Below are 25,290 nucleotides of genomic sequence, written 5' to 3'. Positions count from 1 at the left end.
TTATAAACATGTACCAAGAGTATGTGGCCTAAACTGACATTGAACCCCCCCCCCTCCACCTCCTCTTTAATGGACCAGTCCACTTTTGTAAACAGCTCACACATTTGGACATTCCAGCAGAGCAGACATGCTTAAAACAACAAATATACCTGGATGCACAAGAGCATCATTGATTAAGACTAGTGTGCATAACACAAGCAGTAAAGTGTTTGCATGTTATATATCTCAAATAACCTAAAGGTCATCAACAACATATTCATTAGTTTGTATATTTCTCTAAGCCAAAATGGCAAAATTTGGATTTGTAGCCTCTCAAATGTCGATATGGAATACTTGGGTTTGGCCTGCAATCTAAAAGGTCAACCTTGGCTTTGGATAAAATGTTATGGTCATTTTATTTTCTGATGTTTAATAGACCAGTCGATTGACAAAACTCAGAAAATAATTATAATATAATAGCAACAGAAATTTCGCTATGGCACATCAGGAAATAATTTGGCATTAAACTGAAACAGAAAAAAGCGCCAATGAGAAACATATCAGAGGGTTTATTGTATTATAAGCCGAAAAAAAGACAAATTTCAGATGTGTCAGTATGTCTATAAAGAAGTATTATAAACATTGTTATCATGGAAGTATAATAGCAAGAGCACATTTGGATAACATTTCTTTTAGGACATACACACAAAGCAGTACAATAGGATTACATGAAACGTGAACTGGCTCATCACTTTCCCAAAGGTCATGTGAAAGCCTGTGAATGGGTCTAAATAGGTTATATGGATTTCCACATCCTTTAAACACACAATCATACGTTATAAACTGGTAGTATATACAGTATATCTATATATACTTGATTGACATTTCTCTTTCCTTAAAAGGAAATTACCTCTTTGTCCCTTTTAAGGTTAAAAAGAATTAATCGCGGGCATATATTTTACAACCTAGTAGAGGTGATAACACTGATGTAAAAACCGAGTCTCTGCTTGAAAGTATAAAAAATGTACCTTCACAGTCAGCTATCAATTTCATCAACAGAGAGACCATACATTTCTATGGCCAACGCTGTATTTGTTGGGAAGAGCAGGAGGTGGTAAAAAAAAACATTGAAGAGGTGCACTTTGACCCTCTTCCTATCTTAAAACCATCACTGTGATGGACTGAAACATACTTTATTGCAGCCTTTACATGCACTTTCTACTCAGACAGGACAGCTTAGTAAAAGGAAAACAGATCAAACCAGGCAGAAAGAAAAAAAGAGACAAATTAAAAAAAATAAGACAAAATTATAGTCTTCGGTATACTGTGTCCCCTTATTGTTTGTCCTGTCTGCCTCAAACCATAGTTCAGGCACAGTCATGTGTTCCTAAGTTTTTGTATCACCTTAGTATTGCTTTTATTCTTTGACTCTCCATCCTCAATATCTTGAAATCATTTTACCTTTCCCACTCCCCAAACTTCCTCCTTTCGTTTCCTCTAAGAGTTAAGGTGCTCCACTTGAATGGTGGATGCTGACACAGTGAGACAGAGGTCCTTGTGGGAAGTAATGTCAGCTACGCTGACAGGTTTGTACTGGATGTCACTGGCTGACACTGTCTTATACTGGTGCAGATCAAATGGACAGGATATGGTTTCTGCCTGGGGGTAGTTGCCCTGACTCTGTCCCTGCTGGCCCCCGCCCGCTCCTCCGCTCCCGGCACCCCCAGGACGGTTCGATCCTCCATCTGTGCCGTCTAGCCGGTTCTGGCTTTGGTTCTGTTGTGCTGCCTGTGCTGATGATGCAGACAGCTGGTCTGGGTTGTGTTTCTCCATGTGTTTCACCAGATACGTCTCCTGAGATGAGGGGAGGATAGGTAGAGGGGAAACAGTTGACACGTGACTACATTGTATAAAATAGCTGCCAGGTGTCTGGTGCCAAGTGAGGCGATTCACAGAAGAAGTAGTGGAGAAGTGGACATTTGTCTTACTGAGGTATAAGTGCGGTTGCAGAGACCACACGAGTAGATCCTCGCATGCTTGACTGTGTGTGTAGACATGTGCACCTCCAGGCTCGCTGAATCTATGTATCCTTTATTGCAGTTGGTGCACTTGTAGGGCTTGTCCTTGTTGTGTTGACGCCGGTGGGACTGGGAAAGAAATGTTTATTTAAAAAAAAAAAAAAAAAAAAGACTGCTATGTCAAATGTTTTATATAGTGAAAGAGTCAGGTTTTAAACAACAGATTCTCTGTTTGAGAAGAAAACTAAATTATTTCACACCTGTAGATTTGAGAGTTGCGTGAAGGATTTCTCACAGCCTGGATGGATACACTTGTATGGCCGATCTCCGGTGTGAATCCTGGATAAAAAAAGAAACACAAAAAACTCATACATGTACATACACGAACCCTATTACTTTCATGGTGATATAACCTGAACGCAAAAAAAACGTTGAGGCAAATGAGAAACCCAAGACCAGTGACTCACTTACCTATTGTGCTGCTGAAGATGACTGAGCTGTCTGAAGTGCTTTTGGCAATAGGAGCAGGTGTAGGGTTTCACTCCAGTGTGGATGCGGACATGTTGGGCCAGGTAGCTGGAGTTGGCAAAAGACTTGGTACAATGGGGACACTTATGAGGCTTTGACTCTGTGTGGTTCCTGATGAAGGCAGACAGGAGGGAGAAAGAGAAACAGGATTGTAAAGGTAGATTGAGAAAAAAACAACAAAATAAAAAAACCCAAAACATGATACTGTGCTTGAAACATACATCAAAGTGATTCCCAGAAAGGCCATTCCAGATTGGAGTATTAAAATATTTGAAAACCGTTTACAAAAGCCAACAAAACTTAATAATATAATAATAATTTTAAACTTAACTGACACGTGTCAATTGTAATTTATGTTCCTTTAAATGCCATGTATTAATATATCAGATAATCACACATCTCAATCACAGAATAACAAAGCAAAATAGTAATAATAATTATTTTGACTCCTTTTTACATATATCCTTGTGCTCTGGATGATTTGGATGTATAAACAGAGAAACAAAATATCATATGTAATAATTAGGATTTAAAGGTTTTACAAATGCATCCCTTTAGCTTGGTATTCCTCCAAAAATGACATGTAAATTGATTTGATGACAGCCAAAAAGAAGATCAACAGATGACTACAAATTAAGCAGAGAGAATGAAAGCAGAGCATGGAAGCAAGTGATTTCTATTGCACACCCAACTCAATGGGTGAATGAAATTTGAATGTAAGAGAAAAATGTAATGGGAAGTATACTAAACGATAACACAATGGGTTAAATGGGGAAGCATAATGTAAATTATTAAAGCTTAATTTCAATATGTTCTTTCTAAATGTGTGTGTGTTTCTGTTGATGAAGCACTGGCAGGAGAAATGACAGAACATGCGGACAAAAGAAACATGAAAAGTGGGGAAAAGCGATGAAAATGAAATGCAAAGAAATACAGTGCACTCACACAAAATAAATATTATATTATCATTGTATGAATTCATATAAAAGAGCTCCATGCATTTCAAATGGCCATTCTGATATTGTATAAATTATGTAAAATGTTCTTATGGACAAAGCCCAAACTTAAAAAAAAGCATAATTTGAATTTATTTGGAAAAGGTCACTTCTGGATGGAACCGGTAGCATGCGACCAAACATCTACATGGCAATGTAATATGCGTTTGCACACCACTCCAATCTCTTCCCCAGGAGAAAGAAGAGGACAGGAGTCTGGGCTTCAAAAAATGGGAACTTGGCAGGACAAGTTAAGAGGACAGGGGAATAGGGCACGTGGTCGGTAACGGGGAGGAGGGGTCTGCAGTACCGTGTGTGCTGCTGTAAGTGACTGAGCTGCCTGAAAGATTTCTGGCAGTAGGAGCAGGTGTAAGGCTTGGCCCCGCTGTGGATGCGGATGTGCTGGGCCAGGTAGCTGGAGTTGGCGAATGACTTGGCGCAGTGAGGACACTTGTGAGGTTTGGCCTCTGTGTGCGACTTGGAGTGGATCTGCATGTCAGACTTACTGAGGAAGGTCGCCGCACACATCCGGCACCTACAGGCGGAGAGACACAGAAATGGGAGGGCGGGATGGAAGAACAAGAAGGAAGAAGAGGGACACGAATACAGAAACAAAGACACGAGAGAGGACGAGGGAGAAGGGGAAAAAAAGGAGATGAAGGTGGAGACAGGGGAATGAAGCATTGACCCACAGAAATAAATAAGATTTGATAGAAAATGAAACTCACAATAAAAAGGAAAATGTGTAATAAGATAAATGAATGAAGACAGAAGGGGGGAGGGGTAAACACAAGGAAAGATGCCAAGGGAGAAATCAGTGAAAACTGACAGGAAAAGGTACGTAGATACTATAAAAAAGTGAAAGAGCAAGAGTTTACAACTCAAAGAGCATGCTTTATAAAGACAAAGAGGACAGTAGAGGGCAGGTAGTCCAGTGTGTGCAGAGGTGGAGAGAGCGCCTATGAAGCACTGATGCATTTGTATCGCAAATACATTAAGAGAAGGAATCAACCATCCACTACAAAGCAGGCATGTTCTGCCCCAACATGCAGTGAAGTGTGTTCAGAAGAGGTGTGTATGTGTGTGTGTGCAGCAGCGCCTAGTTTATCTATGAAAGCTGAACATCTCTACTTTGATTTTGACGGGACACAGAGGAACAGGTGTGTTTGCATTCCACAGCTAGAGCGGGGAGAAACGGGGGAGGCACAGCGGGTGCTTGTTTCTGTGCGCCGTACCTGTACGTCTTCGTGCTATCTTTTGGGCCATGGTCTTCATCTTCATTTGACAGGTCATAGGGGTCTCCAGTGTGATGCTGCAAAGATGCCACCTGTCATAAAAAAATAAATAATCAATGCTATTTGATCATCCTTTATTATATATTTTATTATTAGGTTGCCCTTTTCTACATCTGTATTTTTCTTACCTGGCCACCGGCTGTCAGATGAGCCAGTATTAGCGTTTCGTTTCCTGGTCCCCCCACAGCACCGACCCTGGACAGTGCTGTCTTCTTCTTTCTGCCTCGTTTGGAGGGCGCCGGCATCACGACCACATGGGGCCCCCCGTCCCCTTCTTTTCTGTCTACAACAGGATCACCAGCAGACGGTTAATAGAAGAGAATACTCTGGAGCCCATCTGTTCTCTACGTGTACATCTGTGGTTATATTGACACCAAACCAAAAATCAAAGCATGATGCAAAAAGTCTCATGTTCCTTTCAGGTGTCATTGACATTTGAATGAGTGTGGATCTCATAGTGAAAAACAGTTTGTTGTGGTTTTTCAACTATTTGAAATGTTCATAAAGCCCTGAGTATTGATTCCTACGCAAGTTTAAAAGTCCCAGTGAAACGAAAGTTAGAGCGTCTTTGGCTGCTGCACTGTGATGTATTCCCAAGTGAAACTGAATATTTGAGCGTTATTCAAAGAAAATTCTTCGCATTTGATAAAAAAGTGGGCGAGCTTAGAAAGTGGTGCGAAACACACACAACTCCTTTGTCACTAAAAGTTGCAGACTGATTGATGGATGGATGGATGTCATGATATTATTGGTTGGAATTGGTTGGTGTTAGCTTACATAAAAACACTTCATATTTCATTTTACAGGAAGAAAAGATGATTGGATTGTATATTATGGAAGTGTATTTTTGTGTGACTGTTTTTCATATATTGTTAAATAGGTTCACACTATGACCGCTGATGTGATCTAACAGAGTTAAAAAGGCATTTTTCATTTAATCTAGACTTTAAATAAATAAAAAGGCACACATATACCAATATTTTATAAGCAAGCTGTGACAGCTGCTCCTGCATGTGAAAAATATATATCTTTTTTTTCTTTTTACTGATTCAGTTAGGTGTAGAACCATAAGTTAGTGGCACAGCCCGGATAATAAATGAAATCATTAGCTGCTCATTTTCTGGTTTTATTGCTTTGTAACTCCGGAGATCAGTCTTTGCTTTGAAGAGAAGTGTTCAGTCTGGTTCATAACTCTGAGATGTCATTAGGAGCAAACTGAACTAAATCTAATTATATTTTCTCTCTCATAGCATAACATAGTCAGTGAGGACACTCACAAAAGCCAACAGGTCTGATCATGTTCCAAATCACTAAAACAACATTTAATGATGCAGAATTTAGTTAATAAAATGTTGTGTGTCCTGCGGCTCAACAGATAAAATTTGTTTTTATTTCTACTGATTCTTTTAGCCTCAAAACGTTAGTCAACACCAGTATTATGTTACAAATAAAACCAGCAAGCATTGGCATTTGTGAAATTGCTGGCTTCAATCAGGACATAATCTTTAGTGTTGCTATAATACAGAATTGTCAGTTTACATTCTTATATGTAGTTGTGTCTGCAGATGCGCCAAAAACACATTTGACGGTGTCATCTTACTTTATATTCAAATTATACATTGTAATGAGAGTCTTTGTCACAGAAAATGTTATTTAAGCATAACATTTTGGATCCATATACGACATATACATCACATGATGTGCGTGTCATTATGTGTGCTTTACCTGCAGAATGGAGAGCTGAGACAATCATGGTCGTTGCTGGATGACCAGAGACAAACGATTGAGAGGAGGTGGGAGAGACTAGTGTTCCCTGAGGAGTTGTGATGACCAGACCAGCTTCACAGAAAGAAGACAGAAAAAAATGTATTAATCACTCATCACAAAAGGTGACAGGCTGTACGAAAATTCAATAATACAAAGTTGATCCTTGTGTACCATATGCTAAAGCTTGAAGCATTCAGAGGGTGCTAAAAGAGTGTGACAGCAGAGCGATGGTGTTGCATTATGTGAAAGAAATGCCTGAGGTGCATCACAAATGGAGACACGCAGGTGTTCATTTACTCAAAGTTGTCCTACTGGCAACGTGTGCTCTTAGCCCATAGTGCTGCTTGGAGGTAACTGGAATTTGTTGTTGTTCTGATTAACTAAATAATTTATTGCAAAGTTATTATTTTATGGTTTCTAACAAAACTTAACCCAGCCTAAACTTTTGTTGTTCTTCAGATTCTAGGTTGTACTTTGATCATGTATAAAAAAAACTACTGCACACTGTCTTCTTCACATGCATTAGGGTTATTTAGGGACAACGTTTTGGTACACAGACCTTTATCAGGTTACTTTTTTAGGCTTGTTTTTTTGTTCTATATTGTCTACCCTAAGTATTCCTCCTACGCAAAGTTTGCTCTTTTTATATCATGGATTTAACACGATAAGTCTCAAACAGAGAAAGATTCAGAGGCTTCTCCACGCAGAGAGACTCACCTGCTGTCATGATGCCCGTGGAGGGGACAGACAGCATGTTCTGGCCGCTGTGAGCCGGGTGGAGGTGTGCCACACTGCCAACCTGCCCTCCTCCATCTGCCTTGTTCCCGGGGTTGGGGATGGTGAGGAGAGCCGTTTGGTAGTGGGATGCCTGGGAAGCAGAGAAGGAAGCATTCTTTTCCTGTTGTTCCTTCACCTTGTTCAGGAACATGGCATTCTCAATCTGTAACCAGGGGGGAGATATGGTATTTCTTTAACCGGAGTTGACTTCCTTAATCCTCTTCTTGGAGCCACAAAACATTCCTCAAACGGAGCTTCTTCTTCATGTCAACCATGAATAAACTACATATTCTTGAATTTCTGGTCAGAAAGACTTACCTGTCCTTGTACAGTGGGGATGGGAGACCAGAAGTACGAGGAATTAAAATGAGAGTCTTCCATCATTTCTGCAGTGACACAAATGCAACAACTATTAAATACTGTCATGACCTAGTTAGGACTACTACTGGTTACTTTGCAGTAATAAATATGACAATTTGACTTTCATATGGACCCATGTGTCTGAATTAAAGTTGAATTTAATTGGTACTCAGGGCAAAAATGAGCACCTGCACCCCTATTAATCCTCTATGTAACCTTTGTTGCGTAGTAATTTCATTATACACAATATAATTTAGGAATATGCATCTTGTAAGCAAAATATCAATAACATTTCTATAATTCTCAAGAACTGTAAATGTACTTGAATGAGAAAAATCAGCGTGAGAGCCTCCCTTTAGTCTCTTTATCAGGTAAGAAGGCTGGACCAACCTTAAGGCCACTGGAATGTCAATTGCAACTGCATATATGTTGTTTCAAATATTATGCATGCTAGCTCACTATCACTGGTTTCCTGCTATGAAAATGTCAAATATCTCACCACACAAACTAATTTCCACACAGTGAAGCCGGGGGTGTTAAGGGCCCCTGTAGGAGCGGGGATCTAGTGGCGGGTTGATCACTTTGCTCTGTCGGTCATGCAGCCTCGGGTCAGGTCCTAATGGAAAAGTTCTAATTAAAAAAAAAAAGAGAGATAAACAAAAATGAGACTGAGATAGTCTTTGGATCAATACCGTCTCAAATGCAATACGTTTACATTGCAGATTATTGCTCCTGGGATGTTAATTACATCCATTATCTAATGTGATGTTCAACTTTCTTTACTCCAACTGGAAGGTGTGGATGTTTTTTTTTTAAAAGCACCCAAAAAAAAAAAATACAAAACCTGACCTACGGCTGTTTGCAGCAGATTCAACTACTTAGCTAGAAAGTTGCCTGAACAGACCCACATCCCGTTTAATGGACTACAAAACATGCCCCACACATCAGACAGTGTTTACTATCAGCCGGAGCTCCACACAACGACTCCATTTCGTCTGCTTGCATCTTGTAGTTAATCAGGCCCGACGTGCTGATTAACATACAGTCAGCTAGCAGACAGCACAATGTGTGCGTGTGTGTGTGTGTGTGTGTGTGTGTGTGTGTGTGTGTGTGTGTGTGCTGCCCTCCTGCAGCTGCTTGGGAGAGAAAAAAAAATAACAAGCAAAGCGAAAAAAAAAAAAAAAAAAAAAGCAAAGGATAAAAAAAACTGAAGCGAAGGGGAAAAAAACCAGTAGACCATCCTCACAGACTTCCGGCTGCGGACGGGTGGAGAGAGGCGGCAGCGGAGTCATGCAAATCTACCAACAAATAGCAGCGACTGCACGGAGAACACAGGCGTTTACCGGCAACGACGACTCCGTCCTCCTCCCCGGAACCCCCGGAGCTCGGTGCGACTCGGACACGGTTTATAAATATGTCCAAATTCCTGCAACACGGGGAAGTTTTTTTTTTGTCGTCGCCTCGGTTTTTTTTTTTTTTTTTTTTTTTTTTTTCTCGTAGGTTTTTTTCCCTCCGGTAAAGCAGCTGCCTCGTCTACAGCTTCACTTCCTCCGGATAAAGTCGTCAGACAAAAGGAGTATCTGTGTTGATGTCATTTCCTGTATGGTGAACTGAGTGGCAGCTTATTTAAAAAAAATAAAAAATGTTTAATAAGTATCTGAAATGTAACAGTTGATATGCACCAACACAGCGGCGGTGGTTTGGTGGTTAATCACAGGTTTTAACCACATATGTTTATGTTTACTTTCTTGTTTTGTAGTTCTGAGGGGAAGCGACCCTCATGCTGTGCTGCATTCACGTGCTGTCGGAAGTAAAAGAGTGTTATAAGTGTCAGGGTCATGAGCAACTTTTAATAGCCTAAATCTTTCCGCCAAGTATAATTTATAATTTGACAAATGAATTCCTAACCTAAATACTCCAATTAACAAATTGCACGGCTGATACAACCTCGCCTCAGTTGTAAATTATACACATATTAATTTTCTTGGGAGTTTATGATGTGTGCTCTGAAATGACTAATTAATTCAAATGAATAATTATCAACCTTAATTCTATCAATCCATGTACTCCTCACACCATTTCTGGATAACTTACAAAGGCCATTGATCATAGAAATTATTCATTTTTTATTTTTAACATTTTAGGCCTTTGGGCCCTGAAGGTCTTGGGCCCCGGTGCAGTTGGCACATCAAATCTTGAGTCTCAAACTGAGCCAGTAAGATGTTTCCAACCATGTTGGCTTGTGATACTTATAGCGATGATACTTGTGACTCAGGCTGCAATGATTTGTCAATCAATTGATGAAAAAAATGATTAACAGTAATTTATTAAACAATTCATAAATTAAACCGGTTTTCAAGCATAAATCTAGCTTCTCAATTGTGGCAATTTGTTGATTTTCCTAAACATTGAAGTAATTGAAATATTGATCCAAATCTCGTAATCTGCACAATAAAGTAGTTTGATACATAATTTATTACATTCAACTACATGCTACTGCACTATCTTTTGAACAGATTTGATTTTTAGAGGATACCTTCTCCACAATGAATTGTAAAAATAGCCAATTTATTATATATGCTTAATCACATTTTTCCTTGTCTATGAAACTAATTGAATGAATTGAATTGTATGTGTATGGCTACCATGGTGATGTTTATTTGTCAAACATATGTACATTTATTTTATCCAATAAATACATTGATCTATGAATGGCTTTCCTATGACATATTTTCTCATCTTCTTCTTGCTGCTTAATCTCCAAAATAAAACAACCGTCATTAATTTGTATTTTTTGTTATTCTTAATCTTATTTACTACGCGGAGTCTCGAAAAAAATGGGTCGATGGATTAGCTCCTGAAGGCAGCACAGTGTTACTGTCCTCCGTCCATTTGACACAGAGTGACTTTTGTTTTGTGAATGAACACATGAAACCGTACACACTCACTTCTGCTCAAGCGAAATGAAGAGAACGTTAAATGTACTTTATAATTATATTTACTGGTCACTGTTCTTCCTCATCGCAGTACTTCATGTGTGCACACAGTGTCGCTGTAAGGACAGTGAAACACGCCGAACACTATCATCAACATCCGGCGACACGTCTCCCAAACACACTGCCGAGCCGTCTGATGCATCTTTATTTATTTAAACCTATTCAGACTTTTCATTTAAAGCCAATGTTGCGTCTCTGACACTTTGTGAGTCAGCCAGGAGTTTAAAGTTAAGTTCACTGGCAGCGCTTTGCCCAGAGCTCCAGATGGGGGAGGTGAGGAAGCTGCAGAAGAAGTTGAGGCAGATTGGAAATCTGGAAATAAAAATCAGTCTTTCCCCTGAGGAGAGATTCAAGGTACAGAAAACGCCTCATCTGCCTGCCTGTCCCAATTTCTACTGTGTGTGTAATCTGTGTGACTTTTGCAAATCCTCAATATATTTCCCTAATGTGTAACAACAGGTTATAACCGGATTTTACTACAGCTCAAACACACATTCAGTCAAAATATGAAATAAAAACATTATCCGTCTTCAGTAGAGCAGAGCTGTGTATTCCTATAACAGTAAAGTATGCCAGTACATCTCAGAGGTGGCACATTGTTGCCAAGCTCACACGGTTAAATCACAGATGATGTTTTAATGCTGATTTGTGAGGCTACAACGTTATGAAAAAAGGAATTTTAAACTAGGAAAAACATCATAAAGAAGAAAAATATGTGATTAACATGAATTTATGATGGTGGTGGAATGAATAATTTGACAGCTTTCGCCCTAGGAAAGCTCTCACGTTGTGCAGAGTGCATCAGAAAAAAATAAATAGCACCAATTTCAGGGGCCTCAGTAATTCTGTAAGTTATTGTCATGCCCTACAACAGTTTTTTTCTTCTTCTGCACTGCACTGCCGTTACATCCCCTAATTGGAAACAGGGAAATAAATGCGCACAGATCTGTCGCACACTACAGCTGAAGATCATTTGGTACCCATAACTCATTTCAGTGAAGAAGTTGCATTTCCTTTGTCAGGATTTATGGCGTATTATGAAGTAGGCTACAATTTCTGAGAAAATGATTGTAAAAATGAAAAAAGAAAATAAAAACACTTAATTTAAACACATTATCTCCTCATATAAGTGGATAACACAGACAGTTCAATTTAGCAATATTTGTACTTAACTTAATTATTTTATGCTACTTTGTATAACTTCATTTTAGAGGAAAATATTTAAACTTTTTACAATCACTACATTTATCTGACAGATATGGTTACTTGTTACTTTTCAGACAGAAGATTTACAAACGATTTAATGAATTTATAAAATATGTTGTCACAGACAAAACTACCCAACAGTGTAGAACATAGTTTACATAATAATAATCTCAAACCAGAACACTCACAAAATTAAATTGATGCTTACATTGTTATGCATTAATAAAGATAATTTAACAATATATAATATACCATCAGGGGTTATTCTGCTGCCCAAAGAGTACTTTTTCTTTGATACATTTACTTCTGTATAAAACGTCCGTACTTTACTTCAGTATTTCTTAAATCCAGGACTTCTACTATCAAATAAGGATTTTTATCAAATATTTTCAAACTGGGTGACCTCAGTTTCTGTGATAAAAATAAATAAATACAAAAAGCCCTCTCTAAGCCCAGATGAGATCACTTCAAAACTTGTATGTGTAAAACTGGTGGAGTGCTCCTTTAACCCAGAAAACAGTCAAGTATATCAAATTAATATGCCTGATTAACTCATTCATGCATATTTCATAACTCACTATCAGAGAGGAGTACAGTTGCCAGTTGCATTCTAATAAATCAAGACAGGCTGAGGATGTCGGCTGTGCATAAACAACTTGTGGATTAGTGGCTTGGTTTACAACCAATCTCGTGCCTTCTTCCCTCTTAGATCTCCAAGAAGGCGGAGCTGCGTTCCAGATTGGCTGAGCTTCAGCTGCAGCTTTCTGGCCCGCAGCAAACTCTTGGGATTGTTGGAGACGGGAAAAAGGAGAAGATGAAAAGACAAGTGTAAGGAAGTGAGGGAGAGGTACCGGCAAGAGGGGGCAGATGGAGAGAAACATAATTCTTCAAAAGCAACAACATTCACTTTGAAGCCTTTGATCTTTTTTTGCATTTCTATCCAAACACACTGGAGGTCAAACACTGTCATGCTTTAGTAAAATGGGAACTTTCCACTGTGCATAATGTGTCATGTAAACATCATTCAGGGATGTCATTCTCCCTATTAAAGCCCCCCAGGGCTTTGTGCACATCTCTGAAATCAGCATGTGTGGATATTAACATCAAATTGAATGAAACACTCGTGTCTAGGAATAGGCGCTCATTAAAAAGTACTGCTTTTGTTGATGTGGGACTCAGAGATGCTCTACAGGTATCACTGTCACAAAGGAAGCACTGTGCCTATGCATCTTGATTATTCATTCAACTCTTGCTTTTCTACACTGGCACAGGGAGGATGCCCCTGAGGCCCTTCCATCACAAATGCCTCCAGCCTCCAAGATCCCTAAGGGAGAAGAGCGGTCCAAAGCCCGAGCAACGCCAGCGCCAACTGCCAGGCAGAGGGAAACAGGAAGGGGAGCAGAGATATGCGGGCATCAGGACCGGACAGAGCCGGCCAAGGTGTCAGATCGCTGCCGAGACGTGACAGCAGGCTGCTCTGACTTTGACACGAAGCAGCAACTGGAACAGGAAGGTTGGATTAATTAAGGAAATTATTATCACAGTTTATCGCAGGCAGTTAAAAGCACAATGCGGTGCCCTAACTTGTCATTAAGATCTAAAATCAGATTAGACATGTGAGCCTTGAGGGGTCCTAACAAGCGCATGTGGCTGCCAGAATTAACACCAATTGGTTGAATTTGCTTCCCTGAAGAAGGGACCCACGTTTTGCATCCTTGGAGCTAAATTAGCCCCATGCTTCATAGTGGCAGACTAATCCATAATGAAGAACTGTGTAGATTAACAAACCGGGGTGCTGATGAGTCAACAGTGCTAATTGGACAAATCATTTGCTTTTGCAGAAGCCGAATTTGCATCACTCAAATCGTCATGGGAGAAGGCGAAGTTTCGCTTGAGGCTGTTGGAGGGTCACAATGACATCGTCACCTGTGTGGTTGCTGTTGACAACCTGGTGGTTTCTGGAAGGTAAAGTGGGAAAGAAGCCTATATTTGCATAATGGATGTGCAAAGTGAACATTTCACCTAATTTATCACTTGACATGCTCCCGCTCTCTCCCCCACTGTCTGACATATTTGTTTTTCTCCCCCTGCCCCAGATGGCTCGGCGCAAATCTCAAGCAATTTATGGCCTAACGGCTTTTAACTTAACTTGTTTTCACCTTCTCTTCTTCGCTCTCTTCTCTCCCTTTTCTACCTTCCTGCATCCTCTCTTCCTCACTCCATCCATCTCCCTTTTCTTTCAGCCGAGATACCACAGTGAAGGTGTGGCACGTTCCCACGGCAACGGAGCACAAGAACCTGGGCGGTCACTCTGGTGGGGTCACCAGTCTGTCTGCCCCTCCCCCTGAGTACTGCAGGAAGCTGGGTGAGGACACACACACATATATACACACACAAACTATCATGTGCGGCGACTACAGCTGAGTAATGCCTGTGTCCTGCAGTCTGGTAATTATAGGAGCAGTTCATCAGATCAACCCCAGTGAGGGATAACCTCAGTAGACACTTCAGAGAGTTCACTGTCTGTCTGAAGCAGGCAGCCTTCCATCACTTAAACTCGTATGGTCTCTTCAGCTCTCCTCCTACACTCCCCCTTCTCACCTGCTTCCCTTGACTTAAAATACCATGTCGACAAGTGCAGCGCTTAGATGAAACAGTCACACTGTGTTCAAAGACTAATTACTAGTTTCCTTTTTTAAATCATGCCTATTCTCTCTTTGTCTCTTTCTTGCAACCTGTCCTTTTTTTGTACATCATCGCTTGTTTGCAGCTTCCACTAAGCTTAATCTTTTGTCATCTTCTCTCTATCTTTTTCTGATCCCCACCTCTTCCTCCTCCTCCTCCTCTTCCTCCACTGTCTGTGTTTGCCCTCTTGCCAGCCTGGTCCCTGTCTTTGTCTGACAAGGAGAGGTTTATTTTGAGTGGCTCGGCAGACTGCTGCGTGAAGATCTGGGCCCTGAGCATTGGTACGCTAAACCACACAACCATACACACACACACACACACATATATATATATATAAATATATACTGTATATATTAAGGTAGACAGAGCCTCAGGGCTCTGTCTCGGAAACGTGTGAATTTGCCTCATAACCAATGAATGTCTGTGTGAGTGGTGGTCTGTGTACTGTCAATAAAATTTGTATTTTCCAGGGCAGTGTGTTAAGTCTATCTACACGTTCAACGCTGTGACTGCACTCTGCTTTGTGCCAGAGGGAGACGGCTACATTATCACTGGATCAGGTGTGTGTGTTTTTTTTTATTGTGCGGAAATCTAAGAGCTAGTGACACAGTGAACTGAATAATTGCAGTCAGACTTGTGGCATCAGGTCGTATTTGTATCTTAAATCTACTTCTGTAGGAAGGCATCATCTGCGGGCAAGTTAGTGAGTGTAGCGCAGGGCTATTGGGCTGAATCAGAGAGATGGAGGCTCACAGATTAGGCAGTCAGGCTCAGGTGGGTCGACCGTGACCAACAATAATGACTGCCAGCCGCCTGTCAGCACGTGTTAACCTCACACTCTGTCACCCCGCAGATGGGGGGAAAGTTCAAGCCTGGAGCTGGCAGACTTTTGAAAACTGCCAGTCAATCAACGCTCACCAAGAAGCAGTCACTTCCATACAGGTGGGTGGGTCGCTCACCGACGTGCCACGATGTGCCGTCCACTCTGAGGCAGCTCAAGCTGTTTTTTATGTTCAGCCTATTTTTAAAGGCTGACACAAAAAAAACACTCACACATTTTTTTCTCTGTAGAAGCTGTCCAAAGTTTTAAAACCTTTGATTATATTAATTTGTGAAAAAGCCCCTCCTCGGAAAATCAAACGGTTATATTTCGACACTCTTATCCGCGCAGAAGCTTTCCTTGTTTATTGCTTTCAAATGGAAATCAAAGATATTTGTTAAGATGTAAGCCGTGGAGCTCGGCCAATTTTAGAAAGCATACTGTACATATTTTAAGCAATTTCTTTCAATTTGTAATCATCAAAACATGCCTAAAGCATTAAAGCGCAGTGCATCATTGTCATCCTCTTTGTTGTTTATCATGCAAAGCGCACAATCCATTTATAACCAACAGCGGCTTGGAAACGTACATTTTGAAACTGTTCACACACTTCTTTTCCCTTTACACAAACACACACACACATTCGCTCTCCCTTTTTCTGTGTATCTATCTCTCTCTCACACGAACAGATACACACGCACACACGCACACACACACACACACACACACACACACACACACACACACACACACACACACACACACACACACACACACACACACACACACACACTGGGTATAAACCCAGATCACCATGACAACCATGTCTACTGTGTCCTCAACAGACTCAGGGTCCACTGGTCTTCAGCGGCGCGGCCGAGGGAGGGGTGTCAGTGTGGGAGAACCGGTGTTCGGATCGGGACCCCTAAGGCTGCTGCACCACTGGGGCGAAGAGGTGACGGGTTGTGGAGGGGGTCTGGCGGGCGTCTGACACTCAGCCCACGGGGGACAGAGCGTTCCTGGCTTACGGTCGAGCCTGGCTCAAGATCCTGAACTGGAGAAGTGGTGAGCTCTGGAATGGGCAGTGTGTGTGTGTGTGTGTGTGTGTGTGTGTGTGTGTGTGTGTGTGTGTGTGTGTGTGTGTGTGTGTGTGTGTGTGTGTGTGTGTGTGTGTGTGTGTGTGTGTGTGTGTCAGGGTGATTGAAAAAGGAAGGCAGATGAAGAACATTTGCATAATCTTTCCCCACAACATCTGTCCAATTATCACAGGAACCATGTCCAGACTGACCAATCACAACAGCATCACCGGGATAACAGATTGTGTCCACCAGACAGGAGGCCTCCTAATTGGCTCCTGCTATGATCTAGCGAATGGAGAGAGCTCGCTAAACTGTGAGTCGCAGAGTAAACCGCGTGCAGCCACAAGTTACTCGCTCCACTAAGAGAGTGAAAGCACAGAAAGGATTTAAGACGGAATCGAAAGCACTTTGTTTCCCTCTGTTGACCCCCATTTCCTTCGTCTCCCTCTCCTCCCTCTAGTGTTCTCTCTGCCTCAGTGTCGGTACCTGGCCTCTCTGACCTGGCCCGATGCTCCCAGAATCCTCTGCTTTGCCGCGTGGACCACGGGGAGCGGAGACCACCGGTGGGTCACGGGAGGTCGTGACCTCATCGTATGGGAGCAGCTCCCCAGTTCTGGGAAGCAGAGGTGGGCACAGTTCACAAAACACAACTCAGTTTAAAAGATTTAAATCTAAACTGCTCAATTATCATTTCTATTTGCATATTTATTCCAAGGTCAACTGCTCTGCTTATTCTAAAAGCTACACTGGCATTTATGAAGTGCTAATGAATATAACTGGTTTTGACACACACCTCTATTGATAATAGGTGTTTAATTAATAGCGGGGTGTGAATGTTTTAGGGGTGATGTCACAGTGAAGAGAGACAGTAGGTTGGAGTCGTGTTTGCTGGAGTCAGAGGGGGACTCAGAGGATGACGAGGAGACCGATGGTAAAGACACACACACACTCTGCGAATTCACACATCCTCATGTCTTCATCTACTGACTGGCACGCTAAAAGACGAACCACGGAATTGCAGATTTGACTATCATGTTCATTTTAGATGATGCATGTTGTGACGAATCCTCGCGACCTGCTTGTCAAATTTAGATTACGAGGACGATGATGATGACAACGATGGAGCAAAAGACAGGCGGTCCAACGGTGCCGAAGACGGAGGGTCCGGCTCGTGGTTTCGCTGCGTTCTCCAGTGAGTGCTGGTTTCTCATGCTGAGGACGCCACGGCCTGCAGCCATGAAGAGGAAATGAGAGCGTAGTGACAGCAAAGGAGGGTGCAGGGGAATGAAGTGTGACAGACTGGAGGGGGGGGGCGGGCGTATGGATGCAGGCTGTGAGTGTTTGTATGTGTGAGTGATAGGCAGATTGTTTTCTATGTAAATATAATTTCCATGCACAATAAAGCTATCACCTTGTGACTCTCACCTCCAAATTTGCACCACTTGTTGTCTCTTTTTTTTAATTCATTCATGACCCTGCCTCTTCCTCAAACACCAGTTCATCGCTCTGCCGGCGGAAACTGTGTACATAAATGTAAATTAAATGTGAATTTACCTTTATCCCCCCCCCCCCGTTCCTCCTCCTCCTCCTCCTCCTCCTCCTCCTCAACTTTGCAACTTTGCTGTCTGTATTTCTGCCTCTTGCTCTCTGGGGTGTCCTTGCCTGTTTTTGTAAACATAATTGAAGAGGTTTTTTTTTAACCTCGCGTCTAAATGAGCTTACCAGAGTCGTCCTCAGTATCATTTCTGTTTGCCTCGTCAGATTCATTTATTTTCCTCTGCGTCCATTTAATTGAACCAGTTTTCTTTTTAAAACACATAATTAGCATTTAAATCTCTTTCCAACAGTTTCTTGCCCTCCCTACATCGCTCTCTCTCCACTCTCTTACTCTTGCAGTCTCTACATGTCTCAGTCGCTAAGGCAACCGATGCTTTTTTTTTTCTCCCTTGCTCTCTGTATCTCCCCCTTTCTCTCTGTCTCCCTCTCTCATTCCCTCTCTCCACTGCCAGAGGTAGGCATGATAACTGATATGTGTCGGAGTGCATGTGTGTTTGTGTCTGTCTCCTGGTGTGCTTGTGTGCCTCTAAGTGACATTTCTGTGGCATTTAGGCAGCAGTTCTGGATAGGAAGTTGCCTTTCTCCACACAAGTGCCATATAGGGTATTGGCTCCATGCATGACGTTTCTAATGATGATTAATGTGCTGTGCTCAGGTGTGTGCACTGTAAATGTGTGTGAGATAGCAGATAATTAGTATGTACTTCTGGGTGTTTGTGAATGCAGATGTGGATTCTGTTCAAACATGTGGCGTATAATTGAGCGTTAAATTTAAAATGCCCAGGGGAGTCTGTATGCTTTTATGTTTTTATTTTTTATAGCTGACAGAGTTGGCTTTCTGCCAATAGCCCCGCTGGTGTCTACATGTTTTTTATCTGGCAACATAAAAGAAGAAGAAAAAGCTAGACCCTCCTCCTTCTCTCCCTCTCTCTATTCCTCTCTTGCCCCTCTGTCCTATCTTACAGAAAGAGATGATCGGAGGAGCGGAGTCTCAGTGAACAGAGCGAAGCGATGGAGAGATGGTAAGATGGATAGTAACTGAGGTGAAGGAGCGATGTATTGGGGGGCTGATGCATAAAATGTCATTCTGAGTGATAGCTGGCATGAGAATCAATTTCTGAGCTGATGAGGTCGTGCAGGACGCCTGTGGACACTACATTTTCTGAGATAACTTATCTGTCACTCCACCTCCTCTCATCCTTTCTCCTCCACTTCTCTTCCAGCTCCATCTCTCCTGTCGCACGACTGACTGCCCTCCGCTGCCTCGTCTCCATCCTCCTGGTTGCTCTGGTGACACAGCTTTCCACCTGTAACCGTGACAAAAGTGAGGGCGAGGAGCAGGCGGACACCCTGTCGGTCCAGCTGTCCGTGACAGCCCAGGTTACACCCACCCCTCTGTGGGCGGTGGTCTGGGGTCCCACACAGCCTCTGGAGGATGAGACCTACCACTTCCTTTCCGGCCAGGAAACTGACCCCCTGCACCGTCATGGGAACCAGCAGGAGACCAGCACCACCAAGTCAGACTGGCCTGCAAGCATGCAGCCCCAAGAGGACGCACCGCTGGAGTCTAAGGACCTGGAGGGAGTGGAGGACCGGGGGACGGAGGCGGAGGAGACCGAGCCTGAGGAAGGTGGGCATCAGGAGATGCACATGAAGGATTTCTAAAAAAAGATAGCCATGAGCCGAAGTCCATGTCAACACACGCACATACCGCAAGTCCTCCAGGGAATTAGCTGTCACCAGTGTGAAGGCTGCTGTGTGCTGCCGGCTGTGTCTGTGACGGGGAATGCCTAATAAAGTTCTCATCACTCACAGGGAAGAATTGGCCGCTGTCAAAATGCAAGATACAAGACATCATGGGATTTATGTTATAGTTGGAGGCCAGCGTCTCGCACATTCATGATATGTTTCAGCTGGCTTTATTGATCTCTTTTTCTGTTCTGGATGCTATTATACAGGGTCATGGTCTGAGATAAGTAATTGCATCAGCGTGTGTGTGTGTGTGTGTGTGTGTGTGTGTGTGTGTGTGTGTGTGTGTGTGTGTGTGTGTGTGTGTGTGTGTGTGTGTGTGTGTGTGTGTGTTACAGTGGACCCTCAGTTCTACGTCACCGTGACCATCTCCTCGCTGCTCATCCTGACGGCAGTCGTCATTACAGCCAAACTCTGGTAGGAATCTCCAAAATATTGTATGTGTGCGTGTCCGTGTTTCCACACAAATATGAAGTGGGCATTTCTGTATGTGAGTGAATGATTAGCTAATGTTCCCTGTAGGAGACACCTCTCCCACAGCAGGAGAGCAGCATTGATTCTCCTGATTCAAAGGGGTTTTAACAGTAAAAGTTGTGGATTAAAAAAAGTATCATTTTAAGAACACACACAGCGCGGTGCAGTCCATTTTGAGCTTCGACACAAGATGCCTCCCTTAATATTACGACATTTTCTATTTCTAAATTTGGTACTTTAAGCCTAAGAGTTTGAGGTTAAATTAGGTGCTTTGTCTGAAAGCATTTGTAGACCTCCTGGATTACATTTGCTCTGAGAAAGTAAGTTTGTTAACAGCATGGTTAAACAGGGATTTGATGCGATCGATTGTCGATTCATCTAGAACCGGGGCCGCCCTGAAGGGTCTTGAGATGATTTATTAGATAGGAAAGCACAGGAAGCATATTTCTGCTGATCAAAATTGGGATTTTATGTTTACAATCTAGTCAAATTTGTTGCTTTTTATCTTGTTAATTGCGTGATAATTGTACTTCTTTAGTATTAAAACGATCTTAAGGCGACTAATCACTCTTTTGTTGACTTGGTTATAATCCGTAGACATATCCAAACACTGCAGAGGAGTCACAGGTAGAAACCACTTAGTTTCAAGCAGTAAAATGTTTCAGGAACAGCTGATTTGGAGATTAGTTCAAGCTGTGCATAAGTATTGAGAGATTGGAGTATACTGTGTTTTGAAAAATGGTGCTTGGGGAGTTAACAATTAGATATTTTGTGCTGGAATATTGGAGACTTCCTTTCTACCCACTGATAGGTCAAGATAAACATTAATTAATTGTGCCAGATGTGTAGGGATTTATGAAGAGGCCAGATGTGTAGGGATTTAGTGAAAAGGAGACATTAATAGTTGCAGATGTGTCTGTATGTGCTTCTTGATCTGTCTGTCATGTCTGCGCGTCTGTTCACGATTACGTAAGGTGTCTACGTACTCCTCCCTAAAGTCAGAGCTGAGTAATAGCTTACTAATGAATTTATTAACAACACTTGTGTTCCTGAAAGCCACAGTTGGCACAGATGTGTCATTTGGCGCGATTAGAGTTACAATGATTAAACATTCACTATAAGCATTAGGACGGAACTGGAAACAAAAACTGATCCGTTGCCTTACAGGCTTGAGCACTGAACATGGCTTCACCGGCCATTAAACCTCTCAGTGCATGGCAGCACAAGATGGGGGTTCTGTGTATGTTACGTCTTCAGGCTTCGTAGAAAGTGCTTGCTGCACGCATGGCCATTAGCTGTGAATGGGGAGCCATCTATGTGATGTAGTGAAGCACTTCCACGCTTTGCTGATCAAACCAATAACACCTAGTTAATTTGACCACTGGGACTCTTCTTTCCATCTTTTCCCACATCTCACACTCTTTTTCTTGTCAATCTTTTCTTCACCCATTTATACGTTTACTCTCCTCCTTACTGTACTTCTCGTATCTGCTCATCTTACACACATATCTATTGCATCACGATTTTTCCCAAGCCTGAATCTGTTTCATTTGTTCTCCTCTACATTACGTTTGATATTCTCTCTTAAAGGTAAAGTTCAACCAACAATAAGAAGTTCATATTTTCTCCTGACTTCTTGCGCTATTTCTCAATCTAGATTGTTTTGATGTGAGTTTTGGAGGTATCAGCCGTAAAGATGTCTGCCTTCTCTCCAATATAATGGGAGTATTTTGCCACTCCAATAAGCGCCAATAAAATACATTTGAAAAACTCATTAGCAATGTCTTGCTTCAGGAATCATGAGGCAGGGACTCAAGATAATTCACAAACCTTATTGTGAGCTGTTTCAATTCGGAATGATTTTATTAACAATCTAGATTGATAAATAGCACAACAGGTAGGAGGAAAAATAAATTAACTGTCCCTTTAAAATCCGTTTTGCTCCCACACTCGTACATTTTCTCCGTTCGCTCTCGTTCTAACCCTCACTCCCTCCTCCCACTTGGGCCTCCTTTCCCTTCAGCCCCCTAGGGATTTTTTTTTCTGTCTCTGAATACCTTCGTCCCTCTTCGTCCTTCCCATTCTTCGCTTCCTTCCCGTTATCCCTGTTGCCTTGCTCTAACGCTGCCTGTTTTTGCACAGCTGGTACTCCTCTTATCTCCCTCACCAGTCTCCTATCTCTCCCAGCACCGCCAGTCCGACTGCTGATCCACAGATAATCCTCCAGCTTGCTGTGAGCTGATACACGATAAACCCCCTTTTCTCTCTGTTCCTGAGACTTGCCTTCGCTTTTGTTTCGATAACTTACTCCAGCGGCCCTCGCTGTGGAGGAAAACCCCTCGCTGCTGGTGGATCCAAAAGTGGCCCTACAAAAGTGAGAATTGCTAAGACTCCAAGGCTGGAGACATGGCAGCAGACCCTCTCTATAGACTGGCTCGTGCTTCAGTGTCATAAATGTGTAAATAACGCCATGTGTTAGATGGAGAGAGTGCCGCGACATGAACGGGAGAGGGGCTACAGATGGACTGAAATGATAGCCTATAGTGGAAATTGGCCACCGTCCAGTTCATTATGATTATAGAAGAGCAGCATATGTGCTCAGTGATTTTCCCCAGCCCTAAAATCGTGAGTGTGGCTAATGTTCTCAAGCGTGACCATGTTTGTACGTATATATATATGTGTGTGTGTGTGTGTGTGTGCGTGTGTGTGTGTGCATGTAGTGAGAGAGGGAGTCAGCCAGAACAGGTGTTACTGAGGGAAGATGAGGCTGCAGGATGGCTTTAATGGCTGCAGGAACAGCTTTGTTGTGTGTCTCGGTGTTCTTAAGAGCGTGAACTTGTGGCTCTCTGTCTTCACCTTCCTCACTGAAGTAAAGCCGCCTCTGTGATGCGTCACCCCTTCTGTCCAACTCCTTGACCTTGTTGCAACCCTTCCCACCTCACCCCTCCTGACTCCCTCCCTCCCCCCACCCCCCATCCCACACCACAGTGCCTCTCTCCTCTTCCTCCCTTCCATCCCTCGCTCTCCCTCCCTCCACCCTCTGACAGCGTTTTAATGAGTCCGATGAGTGCACTAATTCTCTCACACAGTGGCAGAGTAATGTGTTCGCTGATGCTAAATGGCTCGGCTGTTTCTTGATGGTCTCTGACTCTGCTTCTCTGTCCCCCCCTTCTGTCTTTTTCTCTTTATTCTGTTGTTTTTTATCTGTGTCTCTGTCTGTCTCCCTTAATTCCACCCGTCTCTATCATTTCCTGCTCGCTGTCTCTCTCTATAACCTTCTTTCACTGTTATCTGTATCTCTGAAACTCCAACTTTCCTTGAGTCCTTTCATCTCGGCTTCTATTCCTGTCCCTCCTCTTCTCCTTAATTCCCATCACCCCCCCCCCTATTTCCCCCTTAATCACTATTCCACGATTTCTTGCCCCCCTCCATCCCCTCTCCTCATCCTCCCCATCTGTGTCATCCTTCTCTCCCAGTTACGATCGCAGCTGTTCCCAGCATCCACCCCCTCTTTCCCGTGGTGTGGCCCCCCCACTCTCCCTCGCGCTCCCTCGTTCCCTCGCTTCGGAGGACAGCCGGCAGACGTTGCACAGCACCTCCTCCCCCTTCACCGACAGGGAGAGGTAATGAGTCGACCTCACCAGCTCTGCACAGTCTTGAGTATGTGTGTGTCTGAGTCTATGAGTCCAATGTGCATGTTTGAGTTTACGTGCACTCCTAGATTCAAGTTTGCTTCTCTGTGTATGTGTGTGTGAGGCAGCAGTATTACTTCTTTTGTTTTATAAGGAAGTACATGGAGTACAAAATGGGCCATAGTGGTACTCTCTGAGGAGTATTCAGGCCTGGAGTGTACTGTTGTAAGATGTATCAGTGTTTTAAACTCCCTCTACGGATGAGTCATAGTGGGCTCAGCCGCCGTCCATGAAATTATGCTTTTATTTGAGGGTATTCAAAGTTAATCTCAATCAGGATAATTATAGTGCTGTACTCCAGTGCTCCCGCTCACTTCCTCCCCCCCCATCAGCTTTTCCTCCACCTTCCTCCTCTTCCGTCTCTTCTCCTCGCCGCCCTCTCAGTCCCCTGCGATGCTGCTTTCCGTTTGGGTGTTCACCACTCTTCCAGCTTCAGCCCTCCCTGCTCCTCTTCTCCTCTGCTCTCTTTCCTCCCGTCCTCATAGTTCCCATAAGCGTCCCAAAACCCTCCCCTTTTTCTCTAATTCGTTCTGTCTCACTCTTCTTCTCTTGTGTCTCCTTGCTGTGTCAGGATCCCAGTTGTGAACCTCTGAGGTGACTGTTTTTCCATATGGTAAACATTTCTTCCGGGCCTGAAAAGGAACATCAACACGACCAGAGGGTTTGCCCACAGCACCGTTTATTTTCTCTGAAACTGTGAAATGTATCCAGGGGTCCCAGGTATCCAGCCATCACAAAACTCCTCGGCTTCCCTGAGGTCTAAAAATCCAAACACATCTCCCTGCTGCTCCCTCCTTCCTTCCTTCCTTCCTTCCTATCCTTCCTCTGTGCTTGGTATAAATTTCTTTCATGTGGCTTAAACCTGCTCCCTGTTTTCCATCCCCTTTATGGCCCAGAGCTCTGCCAAGCCAACCAAATGCTCTGCGCATTGACCCACCGTGACTAATTCACAAACACACAGTTCAACCGAACTGCAACATACCATTACATCTGAAAATGTATTAACCTGTGCCTCAACAACTGTTTCCAGTGATTCGGCTGCACATGTGAAGCTGTTCAGTATTCATTCTAATCAAGCGGACTGTTCTTTCATGAAATGACACTCAAATTCAGGTCAGTTCAGCAGGCTCGTATCTGGTTCGCAAATGGTTAAAAAAAGCCATTCTCAGCATCTCCAAACACTGAACGGGGTATTTCACAAAGCTGTTTGGTGCGGCTGTAGCCAACAGGCAATGTGTTTAACATGTCACGCTCCAAAAACTGCTGTTTATTCCCCGCTTTGGGCGCCTGGAATGCAAATAGTGTGGCTTTTTT

At 42.9% G+C, this 25,290-nt stretch overlaps 3 protein-coding genes across 4 annotated transcripts; 2 read left to right on the top strand and 1 right to left on the bottom strand.

Annotated features, from left to right (window-relative positions):
- Window positions 1–528: 528 nt before the first annotated feature.
- znf384b (zinc finger protein 384 b) lies at window positions 529–10,393 on the bottom strand. 2 transcript variants are annotated; one of them, XM_054621613.1, is made up of 12 exons: window positions 9,063–10,393; window positions 8,219–8,349; window positions 7,678–7,745; window positions 7,300–7,522; window positions 6,541–6,654; window positions 4,944–5,098; window positions 4,756–4,847; window positions 3,831–4,055; window positions 2,469–2,636; window positions 2,258–2,336; window positions 1,968–2,126; window positions 529–1,833 (listed from the first exon to the last, which is right to left on the bottom strand). In XM_054621613.1, exons 3-12 carry the CDS (start codon window positions 7,741–7,743, stop codon window positions 1,477–1,479), a joined length of 1,638 nt encoding a protein of 545 aa, XP_054477588.1. In that variant the 5' UTR covers window positions 7,744–7,745; window positions 8,219–8,349; window positions 9,063–10,393; the 3' UTR covers window positions 529–1,476. The 2 variants fall into 2 exon arrangements, with proteins under 2 accessions (XP_054477588.1, XP_054477589.1); XM_054621614.1 differs by lacking the exon at window positions 3,831–4,055 and having other exon boundaries at window positions 9,063–10,392.
- Window positions 10,394–10,805: 412 nt separating this feature from the next.
- si:ch211-154o6.3 (uncharacterized protein LOC563854 homolog) lies at window positions 10,806–17,928 on the top strand. Its single transcript, XM_054621611.1, is given in 15 exon segments — window positions 10,806–11,069; window positions 12,631–12,749; window positions 13,193–13,434; window positions 13,763–13,886; window positions 14,165–14,286; window positions 14,801–14,887; window positions 15,077–15,166; window positions 15,460–15,548; window positions 16,272–16,335; window positions 16,338–16,410; window positions 16,412–16,491; window positions 16,696–16,818; window positions 16,966–17,131; window positions 17,348–17,436; window positions 17,598–17,928. Coding segments are annotated over 15 exon segments (1,662 nt in total). The 5' UTR covers window positions 10,806–10,979; the 3' UTR covers window positions 17,702–17,928.
- A 1,144-nt stretch (window positions 17,929–19,072) lies between these two features.
- pianp (PILR alpha associated neural protein) lies at window positions 19,073–23,911 on the top strand. Its single transcript, XM_054621336.1, has 4 exons — window positions 19,073–19,083; window positions 19,285–19,691; window positions 20,149–20,227; window positions 23,761–23,911. Exons 1-4 carry the CDS (start codon window positions 19,073–19,075, stop codon window positions 23,909–23,911), a joined length of 648 nt encoding a protein of 215 aa, XP_054477311.1.
- The last annotated feature ends 1,379 nt before the right edge of the window (window positions 23,912–25,290 follow it).

The sequence above is a fragment of the Anoplopoma fimbria genome, chromosome 20 (genome assembly GCF_027596085.1).
Source record: "Anoplopoma fimbria isolate UVic2021 breed Golden Eagle Sablefish chromosome 20, Afim_UVic_2022, whole genome shotgun sequence".
In the NCBI taxonomy this organism is placed as follows: domain Eukaryota; kingdom Metazoa; phylum Chordata; class Actinopteri; order Perciformes; family Anoplopomatidae; genus Anoplopoma; species Anoplopoma fimbria.
The sequence above is the reverse complement of the archived record's forward strand: the minus strand, read 5'-3'. Positions and strand labels throughout refer to the sequence as shown.

Bases quoted from the DNA above. Each gene is read 5' to 3' on its own strand.
- pianp (XM_054621336.1), top strand. The intron at 19,692-20,148 runs GTGGGCATCAGG...TGTGTGTTACAG, and splicing joins GGAGACCGAGCCTGAGGAAG to TGGACCCTCAGTTCTACGTC. The intron at 20,228-23,760 runs GTAGGAATCTCC...CTTCTCTCCCAG, and splicing joins GTCATTACAGCCAAACTCTG to TTACGATCGCAGCTGTTCCC.
- znf384b (XM_054621613.1), bottom strand. From the start codon at position 7,743: ATGATGGAAGACTCTCATTTTAATTCCTCGTACTTCTGGTCTCCCATC. The intron at 6,655-7,299 runs GTGAGTCTCTCT...CTTTCTGTGAAG, and splicing joins CACGGGCATCATGACAGCAG to CTGGTCTGGTCATCACAACT. The intron at 4,848-4,943 runs GTAAGAAAAATA...TTTTTATGACAG, and splicing joins ATCTGACAGCCGGTGGCCAG to GTGGCATCTTTGCAGCATCA.